Genomic DNA, 18,163 nt, shown 5'->3' with positions numbered 1-18,163 from the left:
TATCAACTGTGAAGCTGTGACTCATTAGTTAGGTTCGGCAGTGGTACTGGGCACTAGTCACGATGCACTGACTCTTCAGTCAGAATCGACAAAAGTGTTAGTGTTAACTGTGAAGCTGTGACTCATTAGTCAGGTTCGGCAGTGATACTGGACACAGGTCAGGTAGCGCTAACTTATTTGTCAGAACGGCCTTAGCGTGAATCACGCAAGCCAACAGAGATTAGATCTAATCGACTACTAGCATTGAATGACTCAAGGAGCATTAATGCCTGACCGACCCTGAGGGTCGATGAATGAAAAAAGAGCTTGGAGGCTAGTGGCTTACCTAACAGCCACTCTCCCGCTAGAAAAGAGAGCTTGGAGGCTAGTGGCTTACCTAACAGCCACTCTCCCGCTAGAAAAGAGAGCTTGGAGGCTAGTGGTTTACCTAACAGCCACTCTCCCGCTAGCATCATGTGATGTTCACCCATTGGTTTGAAAGCTTTATATTCAGTGTGATTATAATGATAATCATTTGATAATGTTTATGAAAAGTGTTATGTTTTCTTGCTGGGCTTCGGCTCACGGGTGCTATGTGGTGCAGGTAAAGGCAAGAGGAGGCTGGACCATCCTTGAGTTGGAGAGCTTAGGTGATGACGTGTACATATACAGCTGCTCGACCGCCACGGCCGAGGTTTAAAGTGGAACTAGGGTTGAACCCTGTTTTGCCGCTTAGAACGGCCTGTTGTAAATATTTTCTGTAATAAACTCTGAAATTTATATTTTTGGGATCCCAATGTATATATTAAACGTTCTAATGAAACGTTACATCATAACCAAAGTGTTTAAACCCTAAACCGCTAATCATACTTAGATCACATTTTGGCCAAATGACTCGATTAGCGAGTTTAGCACTGTTTACAAGGCACACCGTAACGGTCCTAGGAGTTGGGGCGTTACAAGTATCCCAACTTTTAAAAGTCATTTACTTTAGGGATATTTGCGGCAAAAGTACCAAAATTATTACGTTTGTAGCACTTAAATACTCAACTTATTTTTTTTGTCGGCAAAAGCACCTTCCGTTCATGTTTTGTTGCAACCGTTAAGTGTGTTTGTGACATGTTGTTGAAAGTAATAAATTAAATGAATATTTGTAGTGAAAATACAAAATTTAATAAATATGTGCGGCAAAAGTACTCAAATTATGAGATATTTGCAGTAAAAGTACCCAGATTATAAGCAAATTTGACATCCATTGTGGACTTAGGGGCAAATTAAACAACTGTAACAAAATATGGACGGAATGTACTTTCACTGACAAAAAAATAACTTAGATACTTAAGTGCTACAAACGTAATAATCTAGTTACTTTCGCCACAAATATCTTTTTACTTTATAGACTAACATTACAAACTAAAAATACCAAAACATTTCTACTATATACATTATAGAACTATACTTTGATTTATTAATTTTCAATCAAAGAAGAATGGCATTATGACATCATAATAAATAAGAATAATCCATTATTTCTTAGCTTAATTTGGCACTAATAAGGCCTTGGAGGGATCCAATGAGGCCAACAACAGTGACAAGAAAGCAAAAGAAGCTAAAAGTTCTAAGAACAATCCATTGTCTAGACCAAGCCACTATTTTCTTTTGTATAAAATACATCTCCACAGGAAAATATATTGCTAGAGGCCAAAAACCTAAGGCTCCCAACACTCCCAAAACTTGGTTGAAGTAAGGGAACAACATAGCAACTCCAGTTGTGGACATCACATAAGCTGTTCTGAAGCACAGTCTGAAAGAATTGAGTTGAAGTAGAGGAAGAAATGGGAGTTTGACTTTGTGAAAGTTATTCACAAAACCACTCTCTGGAAATTTCCCAATGAACCATTTTTCAACTACTGAAAATATAGGCTGACTGTATATCTGCCACTCAAAAAAAAAAACATAAGAGTGAGAATGAGTCAGTGTCTCTAATATAATTTCTCTCTTTTTTTTTGGGTAGAAATGATAATAGAGAAGCATCTTGACTAGAAATGTCAAGGGAGCAAGTAGCAGCCTTTGAAATACCATTCCTGTTCTTATTTCTTTTCCCCACATTTGGTGGGGTGAGTTTTGGAAAAGTCAATTCAGTTTTTGAAATACCATCCTTACTCCATTTAAAATTTTGCACCTAAACTTAATATAATAATAAAACAACACATTAGAGAAGCATCTCCACTAGATTTTGAAATACCATCCCCGCCCCATTTAACATACGATGCAGGTTTTATTGATTTGTTTTTAAATGGGCAATCCTTGTTATGTTTCTTGCCTCGTTTATTTCGGTAAAAAAATTACACCAATAAGAGTAGGTCATCACGGTACCAATGAGTTTTATTTAGTTTATTAAAGTTTGGAGTAGCATATTAGATTACCTGATATCCTCCCACCAAGTGCAGAACAATGCAGGCATTGGCAAAGTCTATGAGCCAAAAAGGCTCATAGAATCCGAACCCGGTTAGGAGGTTCCCCGGTGTGTCATTACCAAAGGCTGCATAGCCAAAGCAACCACAGCAGAGGTAGAAAAATGTTGTCACAAAGATTGCAACCATTGAAGCCTTCTTCATGGTTTTGTTCTCTGCTGGAGGAGACTTCAAGGTGTCCTGAATCGGAAGAAGGATAACCGCGTATGGATAGGCGAAAGCGATGTCTCCGAGTGCTTGGAAGGCTAGCCATAGTTTGTTGGCTATGTTTGAAGCTGGAATTCCTGTTATGCTCCCTTTAATTGTTCCATTTTCTGCAATTTTTTCACCAAAATAAATTAAGCAAGCCCAAAGCTATTACACATGGTTGCATTGCAAGCATGTTTGAAACTTGCTTAAAAGTGATTGAATTTAATGTTAATATGCAAAATAATCTTGTCATGTTACCTATGACTTTGGCAAAGCCTAGGCCAAATCCAATGAAAGAATAGGAAAAGGACATGATAGCAGCAATGATAGAAAGCCAAGCCATGTTATGGTAATCTGGAATCTGTGACATAAAAATTTGCACCACTCCAAATAGCAACATGTACACAATATCTCCATAAGAACATTCAGCCTCATGCCCTTCTTTATGATAACAATTTGATTTCATAATTGCTCTACATTAAAATATATATATATAAATAAATCAAAACTCAGAGCAAACTTCAATTAAGAACAGAGTGATAAAGTAAGAATGATCAAATTACCCTCATTGTCTCCAATTAAATAGATAATAAAATTAAACTATAGAGAATAAAATTGAGAAATAATTAATTAACTATATTTAATAATTTTTTAACTTAAATATTTTAGAATTTATAAGATAAGGAAATATCATAAAACTGAACAAATTATAAGATATCATAAGATCATATTTTATTTGTCTTGCTTTTCTTTGCTGGTAAGATTTTATTATAAAATATTGGATAGAAACGGCTATTATCGCTTAGTGATTTTGTTTTTAATTATTTGTAATCACCAAATACCTTAGACTCGTTCGGAGAAGCGGAGTGAGTAAGGACTCTTAAATATGTCTCTTTGAATTATCCAAGACTTTTTTGTCTGCATAGATGGTCAGTAAGGCTACCAAGCGTGTATTGTGAATATGGTTCAATTTGTAACAAATAATTGAGATCAGAATCGCACTACACAAAATAGTGGAGTATCCGTTGTTGGTTGACTTTTTATGGCCAACTTGAGGAAGTATTGGAACTATCTTATAGTGGTGAATATAAAGTACTATTATTTCAGTGCAAATAGCTCAATATTGATCCGAGCAGGAATAAATCAATCACTAAAAATAATATCACTAGTATAAATATCACAGTTAAATGGTACAAAGATGACCAGTATACACTTACTACCCAAGCGAAGCAAGTTTTCTATCTCGATGATCTGGTGAATCATGAATTCATCACTAGTATTGATGTTGTCCATGAAGAGAACTCATCAAATTTCATCCTAACTATCGATTTGGGAGAGTAGATTGTGTAACAGTCTAACGAACCAGCTTAACGTGTTGACATTGTGCCTCGTCCTTCTACTACTAATCAATGGGGTCATGACAGTGACAAAGAAAGTTTTATTAATGAGATGATGATGATGACTAAGGTTTTATTAATTTGATATATGTATAATTATTTTTATATTATAAGCTTCAAAAATAAAATAAGTCATTAACTAAAAAATTATTGGTTTAAGATTTTTTTTTAAATAATAATAATTTTGAAGTGTTTCACATTCCTGGGTATCTGAAAACCACCTGTCAGGTGAGTTTCACTTGAACCCAAAATCGGGAAAAGTTAAAACCCCTGGAGTACAGTATCCCAGGTTAGAAAGATTCACACCCAGTACTAAACATGGGAAAATATTGAGATTCTCATTATCGTCTCCAATTTCTGCATATCAAACAACCCCTATGTGTTATGTGCAATTTTACTAACGTTTTTTTTTTCAAAATGTAGTACTAGTTTGATATAGCAAGGCGGTAAGACTATAATCAGAATATTGCGGTTGTAAATCATGATGCTGGAGTAAAATATTGTAATATGAAAACTTGTTTGGAATGCGCACTTTAAGAAGTTTTACGGTGAAGATAAGAACTTAGATCGGGCCCTCAATAACCCTTACAGTGGTGTTAGTGTTGAAGATTGGAAAAAGTTTATTGCCTTGTGGATGATGAGAAAATGATTAAATAGGCCGAAGACAACCAGACCAATAGGAAATTGATGAAGTATCCTTCTACTCAAGGATCGAAGTCGTTTGTGGCTGCCCTTCACGATCGAGTAAGTAACAAAAAAATATAACTTTTCTTTATTAATTAATTACTTATCTAATAAGTTGTTTCTTTGTTTTACCCGGAATCTAGAAATTTAGCGGGTTACATTGAGAGTTGGAAGCAGATTCACATCCGCAAGGAAAAAGAAGACTTCGTCAATGACCAGGCAAGAACAAACTATGTAAGAATATAATTTACTCATTGTTTGACCTTAAAATCACTATGGTTTGTATGTATTATCGACATTTTTCTATAAAATAGGATATATTGTATAAAGATTTTGAAGCGAAAAGCCAGCAAGCCCCATTTTCCATTTCTGATGAAGGAAGCACGGTCGATGAAATGATGATCATGAGAAAAGTGTCGAGTGAACGTCCTGACAATGAACGAGGAGTGGCTGCACATTGAAGGGGAAAGGGGCCTCCAACAATCAATCTCAAGCTTGAGCGCAATCTCAGTCATCGTCATACACCTAGTCCACTCAATCTAATGATAATAGCATGTTCAAAAAGATGATAGCTAACTTGATGGGATAGTACAAAGAAGACATTGAGTTTTTACCCCGAGCCATCCCCCTGAATCTTGTCCACAACCTTAAACAATGAGATCGAATGAAGTGGTTGAATGGTGGGAGAAGTATGCAGCTGCACCTTCACAAGCTCCGCCACCGCCTCAATATATGTTCGAAGATTATGTTGACATGCCTACACAAGCTCCCCCGCCAGTACCGCCTCAATTTATGCCCAGATATATGTGGCAATCTCGTCCCAACTGCCTCATCATCAATCTACATTCGGATATGGCTGGTCGTTTTCAGCACCTCCGCCATGATCTCCATCGGCTCCTATCATTCATTTTCCAAATGACGATGATGCTACGCTCTTAGGATAGACTAGAGTTGTCTAATTCATGTTTATATTTTAATACTATTAAGTCAATTATTAATTTTAGATTCTATGAGCTATTTTGCTTTTATACATAACATATATTTATATACCAAAATATAGTAGTATTATTAGGAGGAGATATTAATGTTTATATGTACCTGACACTGCTGGCTGATGTGATAATATAGGCAATCGCAGTTCCAGATAAGCTCAACATCACAAACACTCCACTCACATGTTCCCATTTCTCCCCTATATATAATAACATTTAATTATTACAATTTGAGAAGTATTATTATAAGTAGGGAAGACTGGTAGTTGTGTGTGTGTGTATATATATATATAGATGATATAGAAGTAAATATGTACCTAAATAGAATCTGACAGCATGATTATAAGAAGGGCAGCGACGATGCTGGTATCTATAGCAGTCAGAAAGAAGAAAAGTCGAAACAAAGGTAATGGCTGCAAATGCTATGATAGCCAATGGACCTGCAATCCACCCCAACTGACCTATACTCCATGCAATTGATAACACTCCTGCTCCTATCACTCCTGTTATTATATGTGCTGCACCACTCCATGTGCTCCCTAATTAATTCATCACAACAAACCCTAACCCTACTTTAGTTTCGTTATTCTCTTTTTCGATCTCTTCGCAGAAATGAGAATAGAAAAACAACTAATAGCTGTTACCGTCACTCTTCTTATAAGAGGTAAGATTTTTCGTTGTTATTAGTTTTTCGGGAGATCTTGTTGGATTGCTAAATTTATAATAAAAAAAATGCTTGTGCTTTATAAGATAGAAAGGAGAAAAACTCCAAAAACAGTAAACAAACTACACTCTTTTTTTCTCTTTCGAGATTTTTCTTACTAGGTTTTGCTTTCTAGTTGCTCGTGAACAATGAGGAGATTCTCTAGAAAAAAATACAGGGTTCTGCTTCTGGCGGCAACATGTTATGGGGTGGCAGTCCCACTTATATGGGGTCAAATCAATACGTTCTAAGAAGAAATATTTGAATATCAATTTCATCGATATCATCGATTTCATAAGTATCATACCAAATCTCATTAATCGAATCTCTTTTTCGATAAATTTAAGTATTTTATATAACAAAACTATACTATAAAGTTTGTTTATTGGTGTACATACATATATATATATAGTTGTATAGTACTTACCTGTTCTTATTTGGTGGTGATTGGATCCATCATCATCAAAATCATCATCATGATCAGATGAAGAAAAGTTTTTTGGTTGTGTTAAGGGTGCTACTAGTGATGATGAGTGGTACTCTTGTTCCTCATCTTCTCCACCCATATGATGATCTTCTTGAGTAGTTCTTTTCTTCCTCAGCCAGACACCTCAAAATGATTTTTTTTCAACTCTATGCATATATAGGACTCATATATATAAAAATATAAAATATATATTTATGTTATTGCATACCAAATTATTATATGAATAATATGTGTTTTTATTATGAATTGAGTATATATAAAAAATAAAAAATAAACTTGTAACTAACTAACTGAAGACTTAAATGGGTAGGTCAATCTTTGAGCAAACGCATTCGGTTGACAGTTTGGTGAAACTATATTACTATAAATATATATTTATTATTTGTTATGTTTTTTTTAAAAAAAAAAAAAAGAAAAAAAGATTTGGTCGGTGGGTTAATTATTACTTGTCATACTAATTAAACTAGTTATTTCTCTTTATTAAAAAACAAGGAAGAAGAAAAGCTAGCAATAACTGGTTTTCTTTTTAAATAATCCAAAATCCTATTTATATATTTAATTCAAACTAAGAATCAATTAACAGAAAGAAAAATGAAACCATGCACAATTAATTATGAGACATAATTAATAAATTCTATAAATAAAATTAAGAGAATAATTGACTCTATTATATAAAGATAAAAATATTTTCCATGTGTGGTTCAAATTTTAAAATTGATTTAAATAGAAGATTCTCTTATTATAAATTATAATAATAATTTATCTTTTATGTAGCTTATTTCATGTTCAAGGTGCTCTTTCATTATTATGTCATTTTTCGACTCTAATGACTCTATTATCGAATATTAGTATTCATGTCGTTTTATACTGTTGTCGTTTATTTATGTTTTTGTCGTTTTAATGCTGTACAATATTCAAAATTCAGTTTCTCCATAGAATCAACACTCAAAGAATGAAATAAAGACAATAATATCACTGAAGCTCAAAAAAATTGTATAATATATCTCAAACTACCTCACAAAAGGAGCCATTTGTTCTCTTCCTCAACATTGTTTTCCCATTCTGTTTCTATTCTATATACTATTATATATAATACTAGTGTATAGTATAAAGAACTAACTATAATAATTTTCAGTTAACCAAGTTTTGAACTTACAAGTCCTTGAAGTGATCCAATGACCCCAACAACTGAGACAAGAAAGCAAACAAAGCTAATCATCCTTAAAACAAGCCATTGTCTTGTCCAAGGTTGAGTCTTGTTTCGAACAAAGTACATTTCCAATGGGAAATATATAGTCAAAGGCCAAAAGCCAATGGCACCTAACACTCCCAAAACTTGGTTGAAATAAGGAAACATCATGGCAATTCCTGTGGTCGACACTACATAAGCTGTTCGACAACATATTCTCATCGGATTAAGTTGTACGAGTGGAAGCAATGGCAGTTTCAAGCAGTAGAAATTCTTCACAAATCCGCTGTTCGAGTAGTTTTTGCTGAGCCATCTTTCACTTACTGCAAATATTGGCTGACTGAACATCTGAGAGTGAAAAATAACACCTGAATTACTTGCTACCAATTCACTTTCAAACTAAATTTTTGTGTACTAGTAGCTCTAGATAGATAGGTGAACACCACTAGAAGTACCTAAGAGGGATTCGAGTCTCAGATCTTGAGAGGAATATTTAGTAAAGAATCTGTTATTACAGTTGGTAGTTAATTCTGTTATATTGTAAAGGAAACTATAAAAATTAGATAGATAGGTGAACACCACTAGAAGTACCTAAGAGGGATTTGAGTCTCAGATCTTGAGAGGAATATTTAGTAAAGAATCTGTTATTACAGTTGGTAGTTAATTCTGTTATATTGTAAAGGAAACTATAAAAATTAGATAGATAGGTGAACACCACTAGAAGTACCTAAGAGGGATTCGAGCCTCAGATCTTGAGAGGAATATTTAGTAAAGAATCTGTTATTACAGTTGGTAGTTAATTCTGTTATATTGTAAAGGAAACTATAAAAATTGCTATGTAGGTACCCAGAAAGGACTCGAACCTCAAACATTATGGGATCAAATAACTATTTTATCGACTGCACATACTGGTTGAATGTACATTTATAAAAAAGGAATAGGTAAACAACACTAGGAAATAGGAACATTTATTTGCAAAAGTTTTGGGACCAGAAAATTATAACAGTTACTATGTTGGTATCCATTTGGGACTTGATCTCAGACCTTGTAGGACCAAATCATTTGTAAATGTTTTTTTTTAAAACTAAGCTCTCTACCTAACCTTACAATATTTGGAGACCAGAAATCTATAACAATTGCTATGTAAGTAACCAATAGGGACTCGAACCTGCCATGCCTAAATGTTAGAGTTGCCCCTTTTGGGTGAAAATTTTTCCATTTGTGAATTAGATATAAATGGACTTTGTTACCTGATATCCTCCCACCAAGTGAAGAACAATGCAAGCATTAGCAAAATCGACGAGCCAGTAAGGCTCAAAAAGCTCGAATCCTGATAAGAGGTTTCCCGGGGTGTCATTTCCAAAGGCTGCATATCCGAAGCAACCACAGCAGAGATAGAAGAAGGTTGTCAAGATGACTGCAATCACTGAAGCCTTCTTCATGGTCTGGCTTTCTGCTGGAGGTGATTTCAATGTATCCTTCATATTCATTCATTACAAAACCTTATTCAAAACTCGAGAGGGTTTAAAGTACCATTCTTATCTTTTAATGCTTTAGATTAAGATTAGACATCAAACCTGAATCTCAAGAAGAATAACCGTGTATGGATAGGCAAAGGCGATATCCCCAAGTGCTTGGAAGGCTGACCATAATTTGTTGGCCATATTTGAGGCTGGAACCCCTGCTATGCTCCCTTTAATTGTTCCATTCTCTGCAATTACCAATTAAGTCACCGAACAAGTTTCAAATTTTAGATGATATAAAGATGCAACTAGCTTAAAACTCATTGGCTTACCTATGACTTTAGCGAAGCCAAGTCCGAATCCAATAAAACTGTAGATGAAAGACATAACTGCAGCCATAACAGAAAGCCATGTCATGTTATGGAAATCTGGTATCTGTGACACTACAATCTGAATAGATCCAAATACAAGCATGTGTTGAATATCTCCATATGAACATGCAGCCTCATGTCCCTTATCATGGTAGCAGTTTGACCTCTGAATTGCTCTGCATTACAATAGAACAAATATTTAAAATTTATTAAGGATTGTTAGAATTAAAAATAAAAAAAATAAAAACTGACCCTCAAATCCATCCTAACTGCACAACATTCCACACTGAAGACAATAACATTTGGATAAAAGCCATGCAGCTAAATGGATTCAAGCTTAGTTTAAAAAGTTTTTTTTTTTTTTTTTGAAAAGATGAGTCAGAGGTCAGAAAGACCTCCTCTCAAAATCAATTATAACCCTCACTTTTGGCAGAGGAATACCATGGAAACAAAAATAAGACAAAAACAAAGCCCTAGAAAAAACCAGAACAAAAAGATTAAGACCACAAATACATCCATTCCCTACAGAGATCCAAAAAGAAAACATCTTCAAATCCTTTCGACCTATAAACCCAGGTAGCCACCCAGAATCTAATTTTATCCCAAAGGAAATCAACAGAACAAAAGTTTATTAGTTCTTAATGAATGTCTATCATCATTGTAAGAATCTAAGAACTTATTGAAAGTTCAAAAGTTTGTTTATTACCTTTTTTTCCCATATAAATTGATAGCTTATGGCCAACAATATAACAAAAAACACTAAGCCATTCAAGCATGGGTGTAATAAAGAACACAATGCCTAGCACAAAATTAGTTTCATTTGTCATATCTCTCTGTCTATAATCTAAACTTACAAGGTTTAATAGACACAATGATGACGCAATGTTATATCAACCATGATATAATCATCTTCGTAACTTTTTTCTATATTCATAGCTTGAATGATGTGACCTTTTTAAGTACTGTCAATCAGTGCAGTATCTAAACAAATTTTTTAAAAGAAACTGGCCCTCAAATCCATTAACTGTGAAGTATTCCAAACTAGAGACAATAACATTTGTATATAAGTCATGCCTAGTTTAATTAGAGAAATAGTGTCTACTAAGAAGTTTATTAGTTCTTAGTGAATGTCTGCTAAGAAGTCAAGAACCTATAGCAAGTTCAAAAGTTAGTTGGATCGCCTTTTCCTTTTCAACTAGCAGTTGTTTATATAAGTTTGTTCTGTGTGTACCCCATGAATAGAGTTAACAAAGAAAACTAAGCCATTCAAGCATGGATATCATCAAAAACACAATGCCTTACACAAAATTAGTTTCATTTCTCAAACCTCTCTGTCCATAATACTTTAGCCATTTAAAACAAATGAATACTAACTAATTATACTGAGTCACATGATTGCATATAAACAAAATACAAAATTTAATCATAAGCGTGTAGAACTACTCTTCTGGATTAGCAGTAAAAGGCATACTAGAGAAGTTTTTGCTAATGTTAATATACTAGAATGGCTCTTCTTGGGCTATAACATATTAACATGTGTTGGGACCAAACCAACAACTGGGGGTCTGGTCTGGTCTGGTCTGAACTGGACTGGTCTCATAGTTCCATAACCACATACAGCTCATTCCCAGAGCAAGTAGTAACAGAAAAGGAAACCCCTCAAAGACTAGTCACATACAACATCAATAAAATCACCTGACTGAACCATATTTGGATAGAAAGTCAATCTTTCTTTCCTCTCACCAAATACATATACATGTATACAAACAGAAAAAAAAATCCCAAATATAGAAAGACAAACAGATCTGAAATTAAACAAAGAAAAGTGTGAAATGAAGAATACAAACCTGATGCTGCTGGCAGCTGTAATGGTATAGGCAATCCCACATCCATACAAGCCTTGGTGCAGAAACACTCCACACACATATTGCCATTTCTCCCCTAAAAGTTTCCATATTGTAATGTACACCAGTCAAACATCTCTTCAAATTTCTGAGGTTGATAGCACTAATTCAATGAAACTAATTGAAACCCACATCACACATTAAATGATAATAAGTAAAAAAGAGGAATTGTAGTCAAAAGAAGTGGTCACCTAAGTACAATCTGACAGCTTCCATATAAGAAGAACAACGATATTGGTCAAGCCCCAAATGAGGATCTGAGTATCTGTAACAATCAGATAGAAGATCTGCAGAAACAATGGTGATGAGAGCAAAGACTAAGATGAACAAAGGACCTGCAATCCATCCCAACTGAGCTATACTCCATGCGAGTGATAACACTCCTGCTCCTATAACTCCTGTTATAATATGTGCCACTGCAGTCCATGTGGTCCCTTCACAACAAAAACAAACCAGAAAAAAAACCTCAGAATAAGAAGATGATAATGATGTTGACCAAAGAAAATATAAAAGATTTACCATTTCTTTTGCGCAGCTGGTTTGATTCAGCACCATCTTCATTATCAAATGAAGAAAAGCTTTCCACAAATGGTGATAGCTCCTCATCTCCTTCCCCACCCATTTCGCTCTTTCTTCCAACACAAACACATATCAAAGCTTATATGGAATGGAATACAGATCGCTATGAAGCTGTTGACCTTTGACTCACATAGTTTCATACCCTTTTGAGGTTCCAAGTTTCTAATGACAAAGACATTTTTTTTTCTTGTATTACGAAAAAAATATTTTTTTTCTTGTATTACGAGCTTAAAATATTTGTTTTTTCTTCTACTGATTTGATATGTACATGTGATTGGTAGATCTTCATTCACTGTGCTGATGGTCGCCTGATGCAGAGTTGTTTCATTTCATGTCAACGGCCTCTTTTAGTTATTGTCGTTCGTCTATTTATTTCATTGACGTTTATTATTATTATTGTCGTTTTCTGATGTTGTCGTTTATGACTTTATTGTCGTTTTTATATGTTTTTGTCGTTTTAAATATTACTGTCGTTTCGTGTAATGGTATCGTTTCTTAACAATGTTGTCGTTTTTTTTATTAATGTTGATTTTCATATTATTGTCGTTTTACGACGTTTGTTGTTTTTCATATTTATGTCGTTTGGCTCATATTATTGTCGTTCTTCTATCTATTCCATTGACGTTTATTATTATTATTGTCGTTTTTATGCTGTCGTTTATGACTTTATTGTCGTTTTTCTATGTTGTTGTCGTTTTACTTATTACTGTCGTTTCGTGTAATAGTATCGTTTCTTAATAATGATTTTCATATTATTGTCGTTTTACGACGTTTGTTGTTTTTCATATTTATGTCGTTTGGTTCATATTATTGTCGTTTTCTCACTTTTTTGTCGTTTTGTTTACATTTTTGTCGTTTTTCATAACATTGACGTTTTTTACTAATTTTGTCGTTTTTTTCCTGTCATATTTTTGTCCTTTTTATATGCTATTGTCGTTTTCCTTATGTACCAAAGTCGAAAGACAGTTTCTCCATAGAATCAGTTCCATATTCAAGAGTCTCATGACAGATATAAACAAATACAAAACATATTGATGAAACTTAATGCTAGTGGTGCCCATTGCCTCATGAATTTGAAGTCCCTAGTTTACAGAAGGAACCATTTGGTTTATATACACTTTACACTATATTACAATACAATACAAGAATAGTTTTATACACTTTACACTATATTACAGAAGGAGCCATTTGGTTTATATACACTTTACACTATATTACAATACAATACTAGAATAGTTTTACTTAACTAAACTTAGCACTTATAAGTCCTTGAAGTGAACCAATGACCCCAACAACTGTCACAAGAAAGCAAACAAAGCTAAAACTCCTCAGAACAAGCCATTTTCTTGTCCAAGGCAAAATGTTGTTTTGCACAAAGTACATTTCCACTGGGAAATATACAGCCATAGGCCAAAAACTCAGGGCCCCTGACACTCCCAAAACTTCATTGAAATAAGGAAACAACATGGCGATTCCAGTTGTAGACACTACATACGTGGTTCGAAAGCATAGTCTGAAAGAATTTAGTTGAAGTGTAGGCAGAAATGGCACCTTCAAACAGTAGAAACTATTCACAAATCCACTGTTTGGATATTTTCTGCTATACCACCTTTCGACTGCTGCGAATGCTGGCTGACTGTATATCTGCCACACAACAACAATGCCTTGAGAATTGATCCAATGATCATATTACTACTTTTGATACAATAGTGGCTGTTATTACCTGATATCCTCCCACCAAGTGTAGAACAATGCAGGCATTAGCAAAGTCTATGAGCCAGTAAGGTTCGAAGAAATCGAATCCTGATAAGAGGTTTCCTGGTGTGTTGTTTCCGAATGCTGCATATCCAAAACATCCACAGCAGAGATAGAAAATGGTTGTTGAGAAGATTGCAATGAGTGAAGCCTTCTTCATGGTGTGGTGTTCTGCTGGGGGAGACTTCAAGGTATCCTTCATATTCATTAAAGACCATATTCACAATACTTGAGAGGTTTTTAAATCACCCTTGTTGAGTTTCTACGATTTGAAATGAGACTAGAAATCAAATTACCTGAATCTCAAGAAGGATTACTGAGTATGGATAGGCAAAAGCAATGTCCCCAATTGCTTGAAATGCCAACCATAATTTGTTGGCCATATTTGAGGCTGGAACTCCTGTTATGCTCCCTTGAATTGTTCCATTTTCTGCAATTACCATAAATAAGCCTTTTATATATGTTTATTTGTATAGCTGCAACTATGTTAAAATTCATTGCCTTACCTATGACTTTTGCAAAGCCAAGTCCAAATCCAACAAAAGAATAGGTAAAGGACATGATTGCAGCAATAACAGAAAGCCATGCCATGTTATGAAAATCCGGTATCTGTGACACTACAATCTGAAGAGCTCCAAATAGCAACATGTACAGACTAAGTCCATCCGAACATGTAGCATGTTCCCCTCCTTCGTGGTAACAGTTTGATCGCCGAATGGCTCTGCATCAACATAACAAAGAACTAAATCAAGAGTAGTTTTCATAAAGTGTAGAAAGATAGACATCCTCTTGCTTGTTACTGCCTAAAATTCCTGTTATAGCACCAACATAAGGAAGCAAAGAATCTGTACAAACTTGCTAATAATGGACACAACACAAGGATATGAGTCACACAATGCCATAAAATTCCAAATTAAGTCACCACTTGGTAATGGATTCAATTTCAGTTTACAAACATGGATGTCATTAAGTGACACAACATTTCAGTTACAAATATGGTAACAGCATGAGTGATGCAAATACTTTTCTCTGGAGCCTTGGGTTTTATCTGTCTGTGCAGGAGACCAAAAGAGGTGCTAGAACACACTAATCAATTCTGTCCTTGTTATTTAAAAGTAGCCAGCTACCAATTCATCAGAAAAAGTTGCTGCATATCCATTTCCTTCAGTAAAAAGACTAACTAAATCTTATGTAACGGCTATTGATGTGGCTGCATCAATACTCTTAAAATCTTTTCTAATAGGAGAGTTAAGTCAGTGCAAGGCATTATGCAATCATAAAGTCCATTCATTTCTTTTGTCCAAACTAATTGTCTCATACTTGGGCAAGTAGGATTATTGGCAAATACAACATAAAATTGTTCTTCTCGAGCTATACGGTGGCCTATTCAATCGAGGGGTTTTGCTATATTTCATGAACAAACATAAAGTTTAAGCTTACAATCAAAGCACCTGAGCTATATATATATACATATATATATATATTATTATTGGGTTTATGCTATTTTAGACCCTATGTTTTGCCTCATTACCTATTTGGACCCTGTGTTTTCTAATATAGTTCAAATAGACCCCTAAAACTAATTTTGATCAAAGTTTTTTTGAACTAAAATCACAAATAATTTATCAAACTAACAACTCAGAACAAAAATATAGTCATTCTGCCTAAGAACTGTGTTTATATTCAATTTTTTGTTCATTAAAATCAGGTTTAGATGCCTATTTGAACCATTTTACAAAACACGGGGTCCAAAAAATAATTTATCAAAACACAGAGTCCAAACAGGTAATGAGTCAAAACACAGAGTTTAAAAATGTATAAACTCTATATTTGTGATGCTTACATAGAATAGAAACACAGAGTCAAAACAGGTAATGCTTACATAGAATAGAAAGTAAAGAAAGAGAAATATACACACCTGACACTGCTGGCTGCTGTAATGGTATAGGCAATTCCACACCCATACAAGCTCTGTTGCACAAACGCTCCACACGCATATTTCCATTTCTCTCCTACAATATTGGCATTCACATTGTTATATGATGATGATAATGTGTAAGAAAAACCACATATACTTCACTCTAAGTATGTGCATAAGTAGCTGCCAAGAGTAGCTAGGAATCAACAACAAAGACAGACAAAAAGAAGCTAAAACATAGGCCACTTTACATTTCTAATTGTGTACTTAAATTTCCAATATATAAAATTATATATTTATGCTGTAAAATAAAGAAGAAAGCAAGAATTTGCAATGAATTATATAAAAGAAGCTATTTTATCAAACCCCGGATTCACAGATTATGAGAAAATAAAAAAACAATGCAATAAGTAAGAAGAACAAATCTGTCTGTTACTAAATATTTGAGAGCTATATATGAACATCTACTAATTCAAATATTTATAACAATTTAGATATATATATAGGACAATTCTTCTATAGGAGATTCATTTTAAGCCTTATCGGAGGGGCTCTCAGTATTAGCATTCTGCAAATTTTCAGAAAATTTCGAATAGTTTATAGTACTAAAAGCTAAGTTTAAATATATTGTTGCACGAGTGACTAATATTTTTTATGCATGTAGAAAACAACATGTTTGAACTTAGTTTTCAGTACTGAAAATTTGCAAGATACTCTAAACAACTACAATATACACAGTCATAAAAGAAATCATGCCGAAAACTGTTCACAGGTCGAGAAGACTAAATAGCCCCACCAATAGGGCTTAAAGTGAAGTCGAGAATTCTCAAATATAAATATATTTGGGGATGAAATGTAAGAGTAGAGTGGTGGTAATCAGGTGTAGTATTGGTCACCTAAAATCAAATGGACTGCTTGCATATAAGAAGGGCAACGAGCAGGGCCCAAATGAGGATGTGGGTATCTGTAGCAGTCAGAAATAAGATGTGTGGAAACAATGGTTATGGCTGCAAATACCACCATGAGCAAAGGGCCTGCAATCCATCCCAACTGAGCCACACTCCATGAAAGTGACAACACCCCAGCTCCTATGACCCCTGTTATAATATGTGCCACAGCAGTCCATGTGGTCCCTAGTTCACAACAACAACAACAAAACCTCAACAATTTATTACTCACTCACAGATTTTTTGCTCTGAGCTGATGTCATGTTTTCATTAACCAATTATCAAACACCTTCCCTTCTAAAATATTTGCAGAAGAAGAAGAAGATGATATTGATGATGATGATGAAAAAGGAATAATAATAATAATAATACCTGTTCTTTTCAGAAGCTGGGTGGAGTCATCAGATGAAGATAAGGTCTCATGTAATAGTGATTGTTCCTCTTCTGCTTTTCCATTTCCACCCATTTTTCTCCCTCAATGGACTCTGCATCTGCATATATACACACATATATGTATGTAAGTATAACTTATAAGCAACAAAATCAATATAAGCCAAGACTCACCAAGGTGTGTTTGAGGACCAAAGAGAATAGATTGTTTTGTTGGACCCAACAAGGCTAATACCTTCAAGTTTGATAGTTAAGTTTGATATATCTATATATATATATATACATACATTTTTTTAATTATTCACATCATAATATTGTGGAATAAATATGGGAAATGGGTGTTGAAAAAGTCATAATTTTCATTATGGAAATTGTAAATAAGTCCTGACAAAAACAAAAAAAGAAATTGTAAAGCAAGTGATAAAGAATGAACATAGCCCTTATATGGACCAGTGGCTTGTTTAACTATTTGAATCTGTGTATGTATATAAATAAATATATATATATATATATATATTGTTGTCTTGTTAATAATAATAATCAAAATTTTCAAGAGAAGTTAAAGAAAAGAACCAACCATAAAGTCATAAACCAAATGACTTTTTTAACTGTTACATAACATCCATTGGTTATTCATTCACTACTTTATGATCTTAATTGTATTATAATATAGCTAGTGGTGTAAATATATATATATATATATGTATGTGCTTGTCATTGTATAATTGACGTGCAAGATTGA

General features: G+C 34.1%; 3 protein-coding genes across 7 annotated transcripts; all 3 read right to left on the bottom strand.

Moving 5' to 3' along the window:
* Positions 1-1,420: 1,420 nt before the first annotated feature.
* Positions 1,421-6,984, bottom strand: LOC133783503 (probable amino acid permease 7). Its single transcript, XM_062223148.1, has 6 exons — positions 6,846-6,984; positions 6,033-6,254; positions 5,822-5,915; positions 2,901-3,115; positions 2,406-2,767; positions 1,421-1,914 (listed from the first exon to the last, which is right to left on the bottom strand). The coding sequence occupies exons 1-6, from the start codon at positions 6,982-6,984 to the stop codon at positions 1,513-1,515; spliced, it is 1,434 nt and encodes a 477-aa protein (XP_062079132.1). The 3' UTR covers positions 1,421-1,512.
* On the bottom strand, positions 6,891-12,676 carry LOC133783504 (probable amino acid permease 7). Of its 4 annotated transcripts, none has more exons than XM_062223150.1 (8): positions 12,352-12,676; positions 12,024-12,266; positions 11,776-11,869; positions 9,890-10,104; positions 9,672-9,805; positions 9,345-9,572; positions 8,062-8,442; positions 6,891-7,028 (listed from the first exon to the last, which is right to left on the bottom strand). In XM_062223150.1, the coding sequence occupies exons 1-8, from the start codon at positions 12,452-12,454 to the stop codon at positions 7,017-7,019; spliced, it is 1,410 nt and encodes a 469-aa protein (XP_062079134.1). In that variant the 5' UTR covers positions 12,455-12,676; the 3' UTR covers positions 6,891-7,016. The 4 variants fall into 4 exon arrangements, with proteins under 4 accessions (XP_062079134.1, XP_062079135.1, XP_062079136.1 ...); XM_062223151.1 differs by having other exon boundaries at positions 6,919-7,051; XM_062223152.1 differs by lacking the exon at positions 6,891-7,028 and having other exon boundaries at positions 7,859-8,442; positions 12,024-12,089; positions 12,168-12,266.
* Positions 12,677-13,446: 770 nt separating this feature from the next.
* On the bottom strand, positions 13,447-17,725 carry LOC133783502 (probable amino acid permease 7). 2 transcript variants are annotated; one of them, XM_062223146.1, is made up of 8 exons: positions 17,596-17,725; positions 17,404-17,522; positions 16,981-17,217; positions 16,085-16,178; positions 14,673-14,887; positions 14,463-14,596; positions 14,135-14,362; positions 13,447-14,055 (listed from the first exon to the last, which is right to left on the bottom strand). In XM_062223146.1, the coding sequence occupies exons 2-8, from the start codon at positions 17,495-17,497 to the stop codon at positions 13,654-13,656; spliced, it is 1,404 nt and encodes a 467-aa protein (XP_062079130.1). In that variant the 5' UTR covers positions 17,498-17,522; positions 17,596-17,725; the 3' UTR covers positions 13,447-13,653. The 2 variants fall into 2 exon arrangements, with proteins under 2 accessions (XP_062079130.1, XP_062079131.1); XM_062223147.1 differs by lacking the exon at positions 17,596-17,725 and having other exon boundaries at positions 17,404-17,550.
* Positions 17,726-18,163: the final 438 nt, after the last annotated feature.

This window comes from Humulus lupulus, chromosome 6 (assembly GCF_963169125.1).
Source record: "Humulus lupulus chromosome 6, drHumLupu1.1, whole genome shotgun sequence".
Taxonomy (NCBI): domain Eukaryota; kingdom Viridiplantae; phylum Streptophyta; class Magnoliopsida; order Rosales; family Cannabaceae; genus Humulus; species Humulus lupulus.
This window is presented reverse-complemented; position numbering and strand designations above follow the sequence as displayed.